At 39.3% G+C, this 15,318-nt stretch overlaps 1 protein-coding gene across 1 annotated transcript; it reads left to right on the top strand.

Annotated features, from left to right (window-relative positions):
* Positions 1–1,434: 1,434 nt before the first annotated feature.
* drd4a (dopamine receptor D4a) lies at positions 1,435–12,897 on the top strand. The gene is made up of 4 exons (XM_079858872.1): positions 1,435–2,317; positions 3,755–3,867; positions 6,690–7,264; positions 10,896–12,897. The coding sequence occupies exons 1-4, from the start codon at positions 2,090–2,092 to the stop codon at positions 11,105–11,107; spliced, it is 1,128 nt and encodes a 375-aa protein (XP_079714998.1). The 5' UTR covers positions 1,435–2,089; the 3' UTR covers positions 11,108–12,897.
* Positions 12,898–15,318: the final 2,421 nt, after the last annotated feature.

The raw sequence follows: 15,318 nt of genomic DNA on the forward strand, positions 1-15,318 counted from the left end.
TTGATGATGATTATGATAATGATGTCATCAGTGACTACTAAGCTTCCTCAGTGGAATGGATTATAGAGGCATGCCAATCATAATAAAGATGACCAGACACAAAGAGACACCTGCGGGAACTTCTAAACACAACAGGCCAAATGAAAGCAGCGCTAATTTGTTTTGACAAATGTTTAACTGGCCATTTTACCAACCACAAACACACAATCCATTGTTTAAGCCCTGTTCTGCTGGCACAACAAATGCATCCTGCAGTGCGACATGCAAAACTCTGTCAAAAATTATTTTAAACTACATATTTCCGTATTTTCTATTATTATTATTATTGCCTATTATTATTATTATGGCTATTATTATTTACGCACGCTAGAACTCATATTAAAGGGGCCATTAAGTGCCTTAAAACGCACAGCATTATTTAATGTGTTGATATAATTTCCACTGAAACAGGAAGACAGGACGGGGCATATCGAACAGCTCCTCCCCTTTTTAAAATAGCCAATAGCGTTTTGCTTAATATCACGGCTGGGTCAGAGCTGTTGAGCACGATAAAGCCGCAGTTTCCTTCTAATCTCTAACGTTTCTCCTCCTAATCGCTTTAAAATACTGCATTCTGTGTAGATTTCAAATGGGTCCGATATGTTTTGTGGTCAGCGATGACTCGCACTTATGATCCGATCCGCTCTGTGCCGGAGCTGCGTCGGTTCGCGTGACACTAATGTGAAACCAGACTTCATTCGCGTATTTACACTGTCTGAATCGTTCCCTATATAGTGCACTATGTGCCATTCACCATGTAGAAAACAGTAAATGTGTGAAGAAGTGATTTATTTTAGCCAGCTTCAGCATCTATTTATAATGTAGGGGGCGGAGCTTCAGATTCTAGAGAGCATTTGATTGGACAGAATCTGATGAGTGCAGAGTGATGTCATCAAAATCATTGATCCATATTGGCGAAAGTGAGAGATTGTACGTTTTAAACGCTTATATCTTCTAAATGCACATTTTGTCATTGTTTTGGAGCACACTAGCTTATAGATAACAATAAGGCTTACATATTCATACTAAAAGCTAAAAAACTTCCATTTTGATTTCATGGGGACTTTAACTTGTCCTCATACATATAACAATGATATATACTTTAATTTATCTTGAAAAAAAAAAAGAAAATACAAGGACAGAAAAGAATATACTGAAAACAAATCAGAGCCAATGGACCCTTTTCACAGATTGTGATGACTATTTTTAACGGTCATCAGCATCGTAAATCCTGCAAAGTTTTTTTTTTAAATGTATGTACATTTATAACACTACATTTATAACACTATACTTAGTATTATACTACCTTTGCATCAAATTACAAAAAATAAAATAAAATAAATGTCTTTATGACAGTTGGCGTTTGATTCTGTGCTACGAGAGGCAACGACACTCGTCGAAAAAACATAAAGACCTAGCTTATCACTATCTCTAGTCAAATAAATCCACCCCTATTATACGCACATAAAGTAATATAAGTGATTATTTAGTGTTGTAAGAACGCAAGATTTAGCCTAAACCTCCATCTTTAAGCCACTCGGGGGAAATGTCACACCCACCCGTCAGAGATGACGAGATTATCACTCCAGTGGATCGTTACGTTCAAACTAAAGCGGAGAGACACCGGACGGTCAACCGGTGAAACGCTGAGAGGCTTTATTTACAGCCCTATTCACTAACTTTAACAAGTTATGTTGTTATAAAGATAAGCGTTTTCAATAACCTCGCGTCAATATAATGAACCGCCTCAGATATTAACAGCGCGACGCTAAGCCGCTTTAAGACGCGCGCGCAGGTGGATGGAAATAGAAGCGCGAGCTCGGGCTGTGTGAACCTGACAGAAAACTTTTGCGTCAAACAACGAAGAATGAACAGCGATGATCTTAGAGCTTACTGGGACTCTCAACGTCTCTTTTCCTTTAAAGACAAAAAATAATGGGACGCAGGTCGGAGTTTTCAGGAGCGCTCAAATAATGGCTAAGAAGAAACGGGTTTTAACGGTCAGTTTTATCAAAGGATTCCTAGATGACAGGTTATTATAGAGGCAGACATGCCAGCCAACCTCACCATCTCCAGCCACACCACGAACTACAACTTCCCAGCGCTCATATTCGGGGTATTATTGATCATTATCATCATATGTGGGAACGTGCTGGTGTGTCTGAGCGTTTACACGGAGAAAGCGCTGAAAACCACAACTAACTACTTCATAGTCAGTTTGGCTGTTGCTGATTTGCTGTTGGCTGTTCTGGTATTACCGCTGTTCGTGTATACAGAGGTGAGTTAAGATTATTAATTAGCTAAGTTATATTGTGTATTTGCAAGGTGACCAGAAAACAAACAGGTTTGTAAAACCCCGCTAAGCTGGTTTACCTGGTGATCATCTTAAATGACCCACTGTGAGCATTGGCCACTTTCATGCTGGTTTTAACATGTCTGTACTTGTAAACCAAGTTTATTTTAAGTCAGAAATGCATATAAATAAAATGTATAAATAATTAATAAAATAAGTTGATTTCATGCTATATTTATACAATATTATATTTGAATATTTTATATTGAGCGTGTGTGTATATAGCCTATGTGTGTTTGTGTGTGTGTGAACGTAAAACTTAGTAGTTGATACGTGCTATTTTTATGCAATATATTTTTTTAATATTTAATATTAAGTGTATATATATATATATATATATATATATACATACATACACATACACATGAACGTAAAACGAACGGTTTTCTTGTAGCAGGAGTAACTGTAGTAGCTTGCCAATACTATGGTTAACAATGATAACAGTAACCTTTCATCTATTGACAATAGATCATCTAACACTTAATCGATCTGATCACCTGACACTGTTCCATAAAATCGCAAGACGAACTTAGCATCAATGCTCAATTGTTACCCTTGCGTGAAAAACTTTGCAGACTTGCATTCATCCGGCCTGCAACGGCCCCCTGCTGCTGAGATTGTCTGTCTCTGCCAGAGCGGACATCATGAACACACATCACACAACACACATTGTCTGTCACCCCGGGATGCGGGCGCGAGGCCTTCCACTAAAGAGGCCTCCAAAATAACTGTCGATCGGACATTCGGGGCCATGCTAGTTACCGTATCCCCTAGACTGGATTGTGAGGGCCCCAGACAGCGGAGACAAGGTCACCGGGAGCGAAGCAAGCGACTCATGGTTGTTTGGCTGGCTCTTCAGTACAAGGACACAGAGAAAAATAAGCTCCAGTGAGTCAGCCGTGGCTTAATTACAATTTTACATGAGTCCCCTCACCACGATCTCATGGCTTCCACTTGTAGGGGGAACGGGGCTCGTTGGCATGGGAGAGAGGCCATTACCAAAAAGCAATTAGGAATCTGTCCTCATCTCCTGGCCAATAATTAAAATGCCATTAAATCCTCCTCTCTGCTGTTTTATCTCTTTTTTTTTTTAGAACACATGATGCACATCAGGTACTAAATTACCATCAGCCTGAGAGCATGTGGTGTGTGTGTGTGTTTGTGTGTGTGTGTTGTGACAACGCCAAGCGGATATTAGGGAAATTAAGGTTTCGCAGTCGCTCCGCTGTGAACAGGAGGTTAGGGGAAGGTGAAAGAGGTCAGAGAGCCATGGGAATGATAGGAAAACATGGCATGTATGAGAGAAGCAAGCAACAAATTGGTAAAGAGTAAAAGACAGTGATGATTTTCTCTCCCTCTCAGTTCCAGGATGGAGTTTGGTCCCTTAATATGACCCTTTGTGATGGACTGATGACGATGGACGTGATGCTTTGCACCGCCTCCATATTTAACCTCTGTGCCATCAGCATAGACAGGTGGGTCTGACATCGAGCGGTTGCACATGTTGTGTCTGTGCGTTAATATCGTTAACTAAAATTAAAAACTAAAACCATTTAAACAATTGACCCTTCGCAGGGAGTTTGATTGACAGGCAATCTGACCTATCATAATCCACCATCCGCCGAATCCGCCATTTTTGTCCGACAAAGCAGTCTTAGTGTACTGACATCTTTCTGTGGTTAAAACAACATTTCTTGTAATGTACTCTCATGTTTATTTGATGCTATAAATGAACTAGAAGGAAGAGATGATCGGTTCACGAGCAGTTTTAACTGAGGCTCTACAGCGATCTGTCAGACACATTAAAGAGCCACGAAATGGTATTTACTGTTTAAATTTCTTTAAAAAATGACCAAATTTGAAAGTTGAGACTTGTTTCTTATCAAAAGTGAACTGGTCTGTTCTGTCTGTCAGTGTGTTGTCAGTCTCTCTGCTCCGCGTGAGAGAGGCGTGGCTTGTCAGTAACTAAAGGGGGCGGGTCTTTGCGAACGGTCAATTGTAATTCAGTTTGTACTGAATCTGCATGGTTTAAGTATATAATAGCTACACTTTAGGCCCTGTTTACATCTGGTATTAAAATGCGTTTTGAGCTTGTCCACTTTCCACCACTTCCAGAGGTAGTTGAAAACACATTCGACCGGATTGCTTTCGTAGTGTAAACACTCATGTGGTCGAATGTGTTCAAACAGCCACAGAAGACCGTCTTCTCTCCGTCTACTGATCTAATGAGTAACATTATGGGAAGAGCTCAAGCCAGACGGGATTTAAACTTTATCGGCTGAAGACCCAAGTTTGGTTTGAAGATGATAAACATATCAAGCACAATGTTCTCTCTCCATTCCTGATTTCTAACACACACTCACAACGTTCGGCTGGTCTTGCGTCTGTCAGAGCAGAAACTAAAGCTGATGCTCTCTGTGTGTTTTTCCATCGTCTCCGGTCATGTTCATATGTAAATTACACACGCTTATTTTGTCCATTAGATCGAAAGATCGGAAAAACCCATACATTTACCCACAGACCCTCCCCTAAATCAGGACAGAAGTGGTCAAAAGTGGACAAAAGAGACTTATAAAGAGACAAAAGAGACTAAATACAGATTAAAACACCAGGTGTAAACAGGAACGTGTCTCCCTCGTCTACTTGGATCCGATCGACCAAAACGCATCTTAATACCAGGTGTAAACAGAAACTTAGAGAAAATGTATTACCATTTGTTTGCAAGCATGTTTTCCATCCTAATGCAAATTAGATATCATGCTGAAATAGTTTGCACCCACTTTAAAACATTTCATTTATTTATAGTCGTTTTCAAAGGAAAAACCCACAGTGGTGATCCAGAAGACACTTTATTTGGGGTATAGAGTTGTAGAAATGCTGTGTGAAAGCTTAAAGTATGTGCGCGGCTGCGGTTACTGTATGTGCGGCAGATACGAAATGCGTAAAACATGCCTTTAAAGTCTGACGCCTGAACTAGGGCGAGGATCGATGAATCAAATTCATGCAGTGCACTGATTTTGCACAGCTATTATATTTTGGAGAGCGATAAGGGTCACAGCAGGTTACCTTCCTAATTGTGGTTCTGTTTGAAGACACGATGAAATAGCATTTATAATAAAAGTTCATAGCTATATTTAAAAGAAGAGAGACTGGTAGAGATACAGACAGAAAAAAATGTATTCAGAATAACTAAATGGCATTAAGTTGCCAAGTATCTTGGAATTCCACCGGATTCATCGTTAGACTGTCCCGCCGTCGCTGGCCTGGCGATTCGAGTCAATCAGAGGGTCATTATCGTCCCTCCTGCCATTCAGTGTGGCTCAACAGACGGTGTTTTGAGAGATTAATGAGATATATGCTCAGGGCGGCGCTCTGGAGATACAACAGCATGAAACTTGTTATGCAAGGAAAGGCTGCAAACACACCACTTGGCAGAAGTCGTCACAGAATCAGCATGAAAAAGCAATGTGTTGAGAACAGAGACACGGACACCGCTGCGTTTGATTTGTGTAACAGCCATATGCGTCCAGAGCCGGGAGATGCCTCAGGGTTCACACTCCTGTTTAGAAATGTACTCGCTCAGCAATAGTGGCTTCTTCTATCACTGATATGGAGATGATATGCAGCTTGGAGATTCATAGAGAACAGTTATTAAATAAAACTATAATATACATGAATCTGACATATATATTTACACTTTTATTTGAGCATAAAATACATATTATTAGAAAATTATTATTAAATTATGTATGTATGTATATACAGTATGTGTATGTATATATAACATTTAAGCACTTTAGCCCCGTATTTTTTATGTATTCTTGTAATTTTGTGGTAGTTTCCAGATTTTTTTATAATAGGCATACAGTTATAATGATTTTTTTTCCATTAAGTTTATTTTGCATAAAGAACACACACACACACACACAATTTATTTTTATGACATTTAAGGACTTTTTGCCCCAAATTATTGTACCAAAAGTGGTAGTTTTCTTTTTCTTTTCTTTTTTTACTAAAGGCATACATTAATAATAATTAAAACTAATTTTGGGGTGAGAATTATGACCTGGACATTTCACAGGTTTTGTGAAACCACGTTCTAAAATACACACACGTTGGATACGAGTGGTATTATCTGTAGCAGATGAGGGTTCAGGTCAACACACAATTGGGTCAACTCAATTAGCCAATGAGAGATTCAACCAGCTAGCATTTAAAGATGAAAGGAAGGTGTTGATTAGGGTCAAGAAAGGTTTTTAAATAGTTTTGCATTATAATACCTCATGATTTGCAACAGGTTCATCGCAGTCTTTGTCCCTCTTAACTACAACCGCCAACATGTGGACCAGCGACAGATTGTCCTGCTTTCCGCCACATGGATCCTGGCCTTAGCCGTGGCCTCCCCCGTGATGTTCGGCATCAACGACGTCCCCAACCGGGACAACAGCGAATGCAAGCTGGAGGACAACAACTACGTGGTCTATTCCTCCGTCTGTTCATTTTTCGTGCCGTGCCCCATCATGCTGTTGCTGTATTGTGGGATGTTCCGGGGCCTGAGGAATTGGGAAGAGGCGCGCAAGGCCCGGCTGAGGAACAGCATGCAGACTTGCCGAAAGCTTCAGGAGGCCGCCGCCTCGCTCCCGCCACTGTCTGGCCTGCCCCCCCCTCTGCCGCCTGTGATCGAGAAAGACCTCACTGACACGGAGGACCTGGACCACGATCACTACCCCGATCCTGACAGCCCAGATCCGGTGTCCATGCTCGCCTATCCTGCTGGGAACTGCAAAGATCAGAACCAGAACCGGCAAAGGAAGGGGGCGAAAATAAACAGGAGGGAGAGGAAAGCAATGAGGGTGCTTCCAGTTGTAGTAGGTAAGTTAGCTGATGTGAAATACACGTCAAAGTTGACACGTCTTGCTATACTCTAGTTTTTATGACACTGTATTATTTCAGAGACTACATTAATTAATTTATTAACCTTAAAACACATACCTTGGGTGTTTATCGACCCGGGACGTTATTCACTTCCTCCCACTCATTCATTTTTTAAGGTTAGACATCAATCTTCTTAGTATTCCTCAATCTATTATAAGAATATAACAAGAAAAAATATTTTTTTTTGTAAAAAGTGTGTAGGGTCACTACCGACCCGAGGTATGTAATAGTGTAAGTATATTATTATTTATTTTAATTACTTTTTATAGACATCAATTTGCAGATTGAAAATTAACTTCACATGTTTAATAATTTACAGGAAATATTTTTTTTATCATTAAAAAAATAATTGGCGGATCACTTAAATACTTTTAGTAAATGTTTAATTTCGGCAATTTTGTGCACTTCACAGTTATAATCAAAAAAAATAATTGGACTGAGTCGTTGCCTGCAAGTTAGCAAAGAAACAAGGTTTTTTTTTTATGTTTTATTTATAAAGAATGAGGAATGTCTTCACATTTCTTTTCAAATAGCTTTGATTTAACCATAAAATGCACCATAATCTCAGTTTGGAGGCGTTGTGAGTTCAAATAAAACAGAGAAAAAAAAATATAATCTCTCACTTTTAAAATGGGCATAGAGTGATTAAAAACACCCTGTCCACGTTTGCTGAAACGAGGAACTCCTTTGGCCCTCATTGGCTAATCATTCCTCGGCAATCCTCCAATCCGATTATGATGTAAGCCTCACTTTAGTCCAGCAGGCAGAGTGGGGGCAGCCGTCGTCACATTGAGACATGCACTTATCCTCTTCACGGGTTCATGAGACGCGCCAGTGCTGTACCTGTGCCGTGTACAGTACTGACAGTGCTTGGCAATCCCTTTCACTCCTTGTCAATCTGAGTACAGGCGAGAAAGAGGCGGTAGAAGAGTGAGAGAGAGGTCAGGGTTGGGTCACACCAACTGTTCAGAAGTCCACACTAGAAGCTTAGTAACTGCTAGCTAGTTTAGACCTGACTGTCCTTTATTTGGTTGCACCATTTGTTGTTCTTAAGGTTGTGAGCTCTCTGTAAAGATCAAGAAATACGCAGTCGAATAACACGACGTTTACCTTCAATGATCCAATAGTTGTTTGCAAAAACGTGAGCAGAAGTTGAATGAATTTTAATCCTTTATTCTAACATTTGCCTCACGTAACTTGATAAAAATGTTTCCACTGAAATACTATACTACTTAATCATTAATAACAAAATAGGGATTTTTAAATTGCATTTATTTATTATGATTATTTTATTTGATATGTATAACACGTGCTGTTTAGCTCAGGTTTGAAAAGGCGCTAACAAAGTAATATATTCACATAATGTTCTCTCTTAAAATCTAAAGGAGTGTAAATGTCAACATTATCGTATACTGTACGTCTAAAGGATTTAAGGTTATTGATGCAATTTAATTTCAACCGTTACTCTTGGTCAGAGGCTTCCGTAAATATTTCATATGTAGAATTATGTTTCAAATGAGTTCAATGGTGCCATGCAAAAATATGTAGTATTGTACTTCATTCCCGTTTACTTTAAAACTAGGCTAAGTTGTAAGTTGCACAATGTCAGAAGAGCCACAATGCAAATGCCCAGTCATGTTCAAAAGATAATTTTTAAAAAATAAAACATATAAAAATATATAAGACCAAGCATAAAAGCCAAGGTACTCCAGGGATAAACGTAACGTCCTTTACAGTGACTTTCAGCCATCCTACCCGTCCTCTCACTTCTGACGGATGATAGATCTGTGGTTCCTAGTGGGAGCGGGAAAGACAGATCGGAGGGTCATATTTCATATCCCTCTGACGAGAGCGTCTGGAACCTCTCTGAGTAGAAGTGAATAAAAAAACTTATATCTCTGATTCCAAGTGAAGTCTTGCGGTGATTCACTGCCTCCAAAAGCCTGGAAAATGAAGAGGACCGGGTTAGATGTTCAATGTGCTGTATCATCCATGTGATCCTGTAGATTTCTTTGGCTTTTTACATTTTTTATCCAGTTTATTATGAATATTATGGACTTTTTTGTTTACGGTGTGCTGTTTGATTTTTATTTTCAAGTCTGTTCACACTAAGAATGATAAATACAAAGTTCTGTAATGGAAATCTAGATGGCGCAGGCTGATTGGTCCTTAACTCAAACGCTTGCAATCACATCATTCTCTATAGGGCACGGCTGATTGGTTCCTGCTGTATCAGTAGCCAATGAGCTCGCTGCTCAACCTTCAAACACTTGGTTAGCATTTGCCTTAGCAGTGCAGCGCGCTTTCAGAAACCCTCCTCCTTCCCCAGCTCCACCTGTATCGATCTGCTACGGGTAATTCATGTATGCTACAGTATAGTCTTACTTGCTCACAGCAGTGTGTTGTGTGTGTGTTGGCAAGACTAGACATATCAACATTGTCATATCCATTACCACGCCAAACACTCAGAGAGTTGTCATGACAGAACTATAACTATATTAGCGCCCACACCAATTGATTTCATTCTGTTTATTATAAGCATGCGCTGTAATTTTGTCGTCTGTCACTTTAAATGCTTGAGTCTTTAACGTTGAGTGGATTCTGATTGGCTGTTAATGTTTTTATCGTTCAGGGAAAAAAATCGCTCTGAAAGTGATTTCAACGATTTCGTTCCCCTGTGTCGTAAACGTAATACTTGTGTGAACTTTCCTATTCTCGTAGAATAAGAACAATTATTAAAGTTATAGTTATTGTTATAGTTATCGTCCTTGGTTTGAACGGGCCTTAAGTAAGGGTTAATGCCCGACGAGGTGTCCATTGTCAGGTATTAATGGACGACGGCGAGGCGTGAACCGTCCGATGCGCAGCGAAGTCCATTAATACCTGACAATGGACACCTCGAAGGGCATTAACCCGCTTATACCATGGCCACTTGCCAAATAACACATTTTTAAAACATTAGTTTATATTTTAATTAGTTTTACAATCGAAATCTAAAGTTTTTACAAACAATAACTTGGTTTCGGAGATATTTATAGTCCGCTCTGCTCATAACCCTTCAGTTTTGTTTTGATACAATAAATTGTAAACGGATACTTTGACTGCCTGTTGCTATGGTTACTCACAGCTGATGTAGCCAGCGCATTTATTTATTAATTTCGAACGGTAAACAGTCAGTTTCACCAGAACTCCTTTACTAGGTGTCCTCTATCACTTTTTAATGGACACCCTGCAGCCAATCAGAATCGAGTATTCACCCAGACCATGGTATAATCAGCAGTATTACGAACAATATGAGGAAAAAGTTAGCTAGAGCTCAAACAACTGTCATTAATCAGTTCAATTGTGGTGAGGACAAACTTATTCTCACAGAATTAGAACGATTGTTAAAACTTTATAGTTATTGTCAATAGTGCGAACGGGCCTTATCGCACTTAATCAGTGGGATTACAGCAAAAATAACAATATCATTCCTCTGTATTGTTATAGTCATAGTTGTGGCGTTTCCTTCCAGTGTTAAATGACGACAATATGTTTATGTGTGACATCTGACATCGTCCATCCACAGGTGCCTTCCTGTTCTGCTGGACGCCGTTCTTCGTAGTGCACACGATGAGGGCTCTTTGCGAGGAGTGTGAAATCCCCGGCTTCGTCATTAGTATCGTGACCTGGCTGGGCTACGTCAACAGCGCCCTCAACCCCATCATCTACACCGTCTTCAACACAGAGTTCAGGAAGTTCTTCCGGAAGTTCCTGCCGACTCTGCCCAACTGCTGCTAGCCTGAACATGTTCTCTGCTAACGGTTTACGAACAAAACATACCCAGAAGTATAAATAAACCAGACAAATAATGCTTGCATGTAAATACAGCATGTTGTATGACACAAATATGGAAGTATGGTTAAAATGCACTACAATGTTTGCTGCCATTACATTTTTACTTTACATTTTTATTTTGTATGTTTACATTTTGAAAGCTTGACATCAAAGGGCCTCATTCATGAAATGCAAGCCGAATGAATTTGTTTGTAAAATCATTTTATGTAAACTGTCATTTTTTATACTGTCACGTTTATGCAAGCAGAAAGTTTTTTCCATCATTTTTCCATGTAAACACAGACGGACGTGTTTGACCGTTGCGCACGCGTCTTGAATCTTTTGTAGCATCTTACGCATGACAAGTTAAAATATGTCTTTTAAAAGACACATCTCAAGAACTTGCGTTTTTTTCCCCATTCCACTGCCAAAAACACGTTCAGCCCTTCTAATGGATATTGCATTTTATTTATGTCTCTGTAAATTGTGTGTAAAACATTTTTAATGTAGATTTTGGATGTTTTTTGGTGACTTCCATGTTAATATTACATAAAACGTGAGTTACATAAATTGTTGTAATCACAAAATACATGCACGAAATCACATGCATGTAAATTTTTCATAAAATCGAGTAATGAAAAAAATACCTGGAGAGCGGGAAAAAATCAGGAAGAACTTGTTTATGGGATGTTGTTATTGAAGCGAATATGACAAATTATGCAAAAATGGCTTTACGAACAAATGAAACATTTCGTTCTGCTTGTGTTTGATGGACGAGGCCCAGTTTATGCTTTGAAGCTTCTATGACAGGAATGTCTGTGGAACGGTCTGCCATCTACGATGAGCTCTCCTTGCTTTACAGTTCTCATGTGATGTGCGAAGGAGCTCATCCAGGGCCCGTAAGTTAGGGCGTTCATTTTGTATCTGATTGCACTGAATTTCATCTGAGAAATAAATGTTTTTCACAGACAACTTCTTTGTGCTGATGTCCAGAAAAGGAGTTAAAGGCACACTATGCAGTTTCCGTTTTTCTCAAACGGCGCCCCCTAGAGTCGCTGTGGAGTACTTGTATTTAACGTTACAGTCACGCAGAGCCGTCTCTGCACTCTTCCGACCGCGCTTTCTTCATCGACTCTGCCATGATTCACATCTGAAATGCGTGCGAGTGTCTTCCATAGAGGCTGCTTCATATGTTGTTGATGTATGTGACGTCATGCCGTAAAGCAAGTTGTGATTCTCGCGAGATTTGTCGGGGCGCCACCTCTCAAACTTGCATTGCTGGTTTTGCTAGCGGCGTCCCCCTCCTGCTTTGCTATCGGGATGATTCGCCCCACTACGAGTTCATTTACCATCGAAATGATTTCGAAGCTGTTATATTAAGGTAAAAATCTTACCTAGTGCGCCTTTAAAGACATTGAGGTTGTACAGTAGACATTAGTGTGACTGTTAGCGCCAGGGTTTACTTCGACTCGCCCAGAAAAAGCACAAAAGTTGAGAGAAATCTAGATTTAAAAAATCCAATTTCTCTTGATTTGAAGAGAAACTGAGTGAAGAGAATCTCAGAGTGAACTACGGCACACGAACATGCACAGAAACCAACGCCCAAGGTCAAGAATTTTGTTATATAATACATTAAATTAATATCGTACACTTGAATATACAAAATGTTTCACATGGGATCATTCTGTGATACTTTTGCTTTAAAAAATTTCCTTTTTTGGTCCATAAAAGGAAAAAGGGAATAATACAGTATTAAAAAAACACCAGGGTGACTTGATTTTTATTTTAGGGTGAACTGGCCCTTTAAGTTTCGGAACCCCTGACCTAAAAAGAAAAACAAGACCGCTAGCGATTACCTGGACGTGTATTATTAAAGCAGAATATTCCCTCACTATTCATTATTTAGAGTCTGTCAGATTTACATAATAGTTTTTCCCACATGCTGATGACTAAGAAGGTATTCGTTCGTTTTGATAAAATGTCATCAACCTCTTCTGTCATCCGTCTAATGTTTCCTCCTTCATTCTTTATGCAATTGTGAGGATGTTTTTTTTTTTTTATTCTAAAAACATTAAAATGTAATTACCTTAAAAGTAAAGCCAAGAGTGATATCAAGGTCAAACAGAGACGGTGACGCATGTCCTTCTGTGGCGCGGGGGGAGAATGTGTCCTGATGCTTTTAAAATGAGACACGTCGAAATTTATTATGCTCTACAGCGGCAGCCTGTCCGGGTCCACCCACTCTCTCCTCGTGACGGAGACCTGTCAAACAACACCTGAGACAGCTGAAAGACATCACGCAGTGCAAGAGTGACCACAACATGGGCGCAAATGCAGCCGTGCCTCTTGATACCCTTTCAAAGTTCATGAGGTCTCGATTGACTGTAAAATAAAAATGCACAGCAGCGTAGATGATTTGATGGGAATTTTTGAGTTCATATTGAGATCTCTGACTTGATCTAATAGCAGACTTGTAAATCTTGGTAGAACGGAGCAGTTCGACTTCGAGCACATTAGATAACTTACTTAATCCCTGAGGAGAAATATCTGAGAAGCAGGAGACTTCAGGTTTCCATTTGATTTCATTTAACTCCTGGCTAGTTAGGAGACACAATTGAGACATGCTGAGGTGTTCTGATTAGTTGTTTATGTTGGTGTTTTAGGTGGTTGCCAGGGCGTTGCTATGCAGTTACTGAGGTGTTCTGACTGGTTGTTTGTTGCTATGATGATACTGGGGTGTTCCGGGTGGTTGCCAGACCGTTGCTATGCAGTTACTGAGGTGTTCTGGGTGGTTGCCAGGGCGTTTATATGCAGTTACTGGATAGCTCTGATTGGTTGTTTGTGTTGCTATGTAGTTTCTGGGGTGTTCTGGGTGGTTGCCAGACCGTTGCTATGTTCTATTTTGACAGCGTACATCATTCAAGACAAACCTCCGGTTCTCCGAGTTCTCCCACTGGGGTAAGAAAAGAAAATATATCCGGTGGATTATAAAGATACACACACACAGGAGGAGACATATATTAGTGAGGGTGTTCACTAGTTTACTTACAAAATAATTTTGAACTTTATCTTGAACTAAGCTACATGCTAGTCTGATTGTGTCACATTGTGGATGCACTCGTACAATGAGTAACTATAACAAAATAATTCTGTTAAGTTTAATTTTGTACTTTATTGTCAACTAAAATGTTCTTTCCAATTAAATTAGATGTAATTTTATTCAGAATGAACTTTACTAATATTAACGAATGAGAAGGGTGAGTAATAATGACATATTTTCGCTTCTTGTCCGGAATATGCAACTTGAAACACCTCCAAAAACGAAGTAACTCCTGCAAGGTCCTTATAATGTTCAGTTTCTCTTAGACAGTCATAAATTCTCACAAGGGTATTTCTGGTTACCAGGTTTTTAAGAGAGCAATATAACAGTTTTGACCTTGATATGAGAGCACATATAAAGAAATGATGAGAGGCAGATGGAAAGAAAGAGAGAGTGAGCGAGTGAGTGAAAGGAGGAAGATTTGACATGAAAACCCTGGAGAATCTCCCTTCATCCAGGACTTCTGCTGAAGACAGCTGTTCCGGCTTTAATACAGGTTAAGCTCTACTGACAGCATTTGTCCATTACCACAGAAGCTGAATAATAATGATAACTGTGATTATTTGGCTCTATTTCAACAGTAAACATTTAAGCCATAGAATGGCTTTTTTTTTTTTTTTTCAAACAGTGCTCGAACTCACAGTAAATTGAGGTCAGAAACAAACCCTATTCGGAGGTAAAAAGCCATTTAAATGTCTATAAACCTGTTTACCCTGACACAACCTCATTAAAAATGATGGAGCAAATTATCCGCCGACATATAAAATTATCAGCCGACACTAAAAATCAAATTCCATCTGAAGGTTTGTGATTACAGTAGTGTCACAAAGCTTTGTTGAAACTAAAATTAATTTTCTCAATTTAAGCCCTAAGGTAAAAGAGGCCTTCAACCATGACTATAATCACAGTTTTTATCATATACCCTATTGCTTTTAGAAAATTGTAAATACATTTTAAAAGAAAAATAATGATAAAGCAAAGCATCCATTATGAATCTATTCTAGTTCTGCTGCTAAAACACAACCTTTTTACCAACTTTCTAGGTCAAATTTCACCAAGAAGTCCTTAGACGGTA

The sequence above is a fragment of the Squalius cephalus genome, assembly GCF_949319135.1.
Source record: "Squalius cephalus genome assembly, chromosome: 23".
In the NCBI taxonomy this organism is placed as follows: domain Eukaryota; kingdom Metazoa; phylum Chordata; class Actinopteri; order Cypriniformes; family Leuciscidae; genus Squalius; species Squalius cephalus.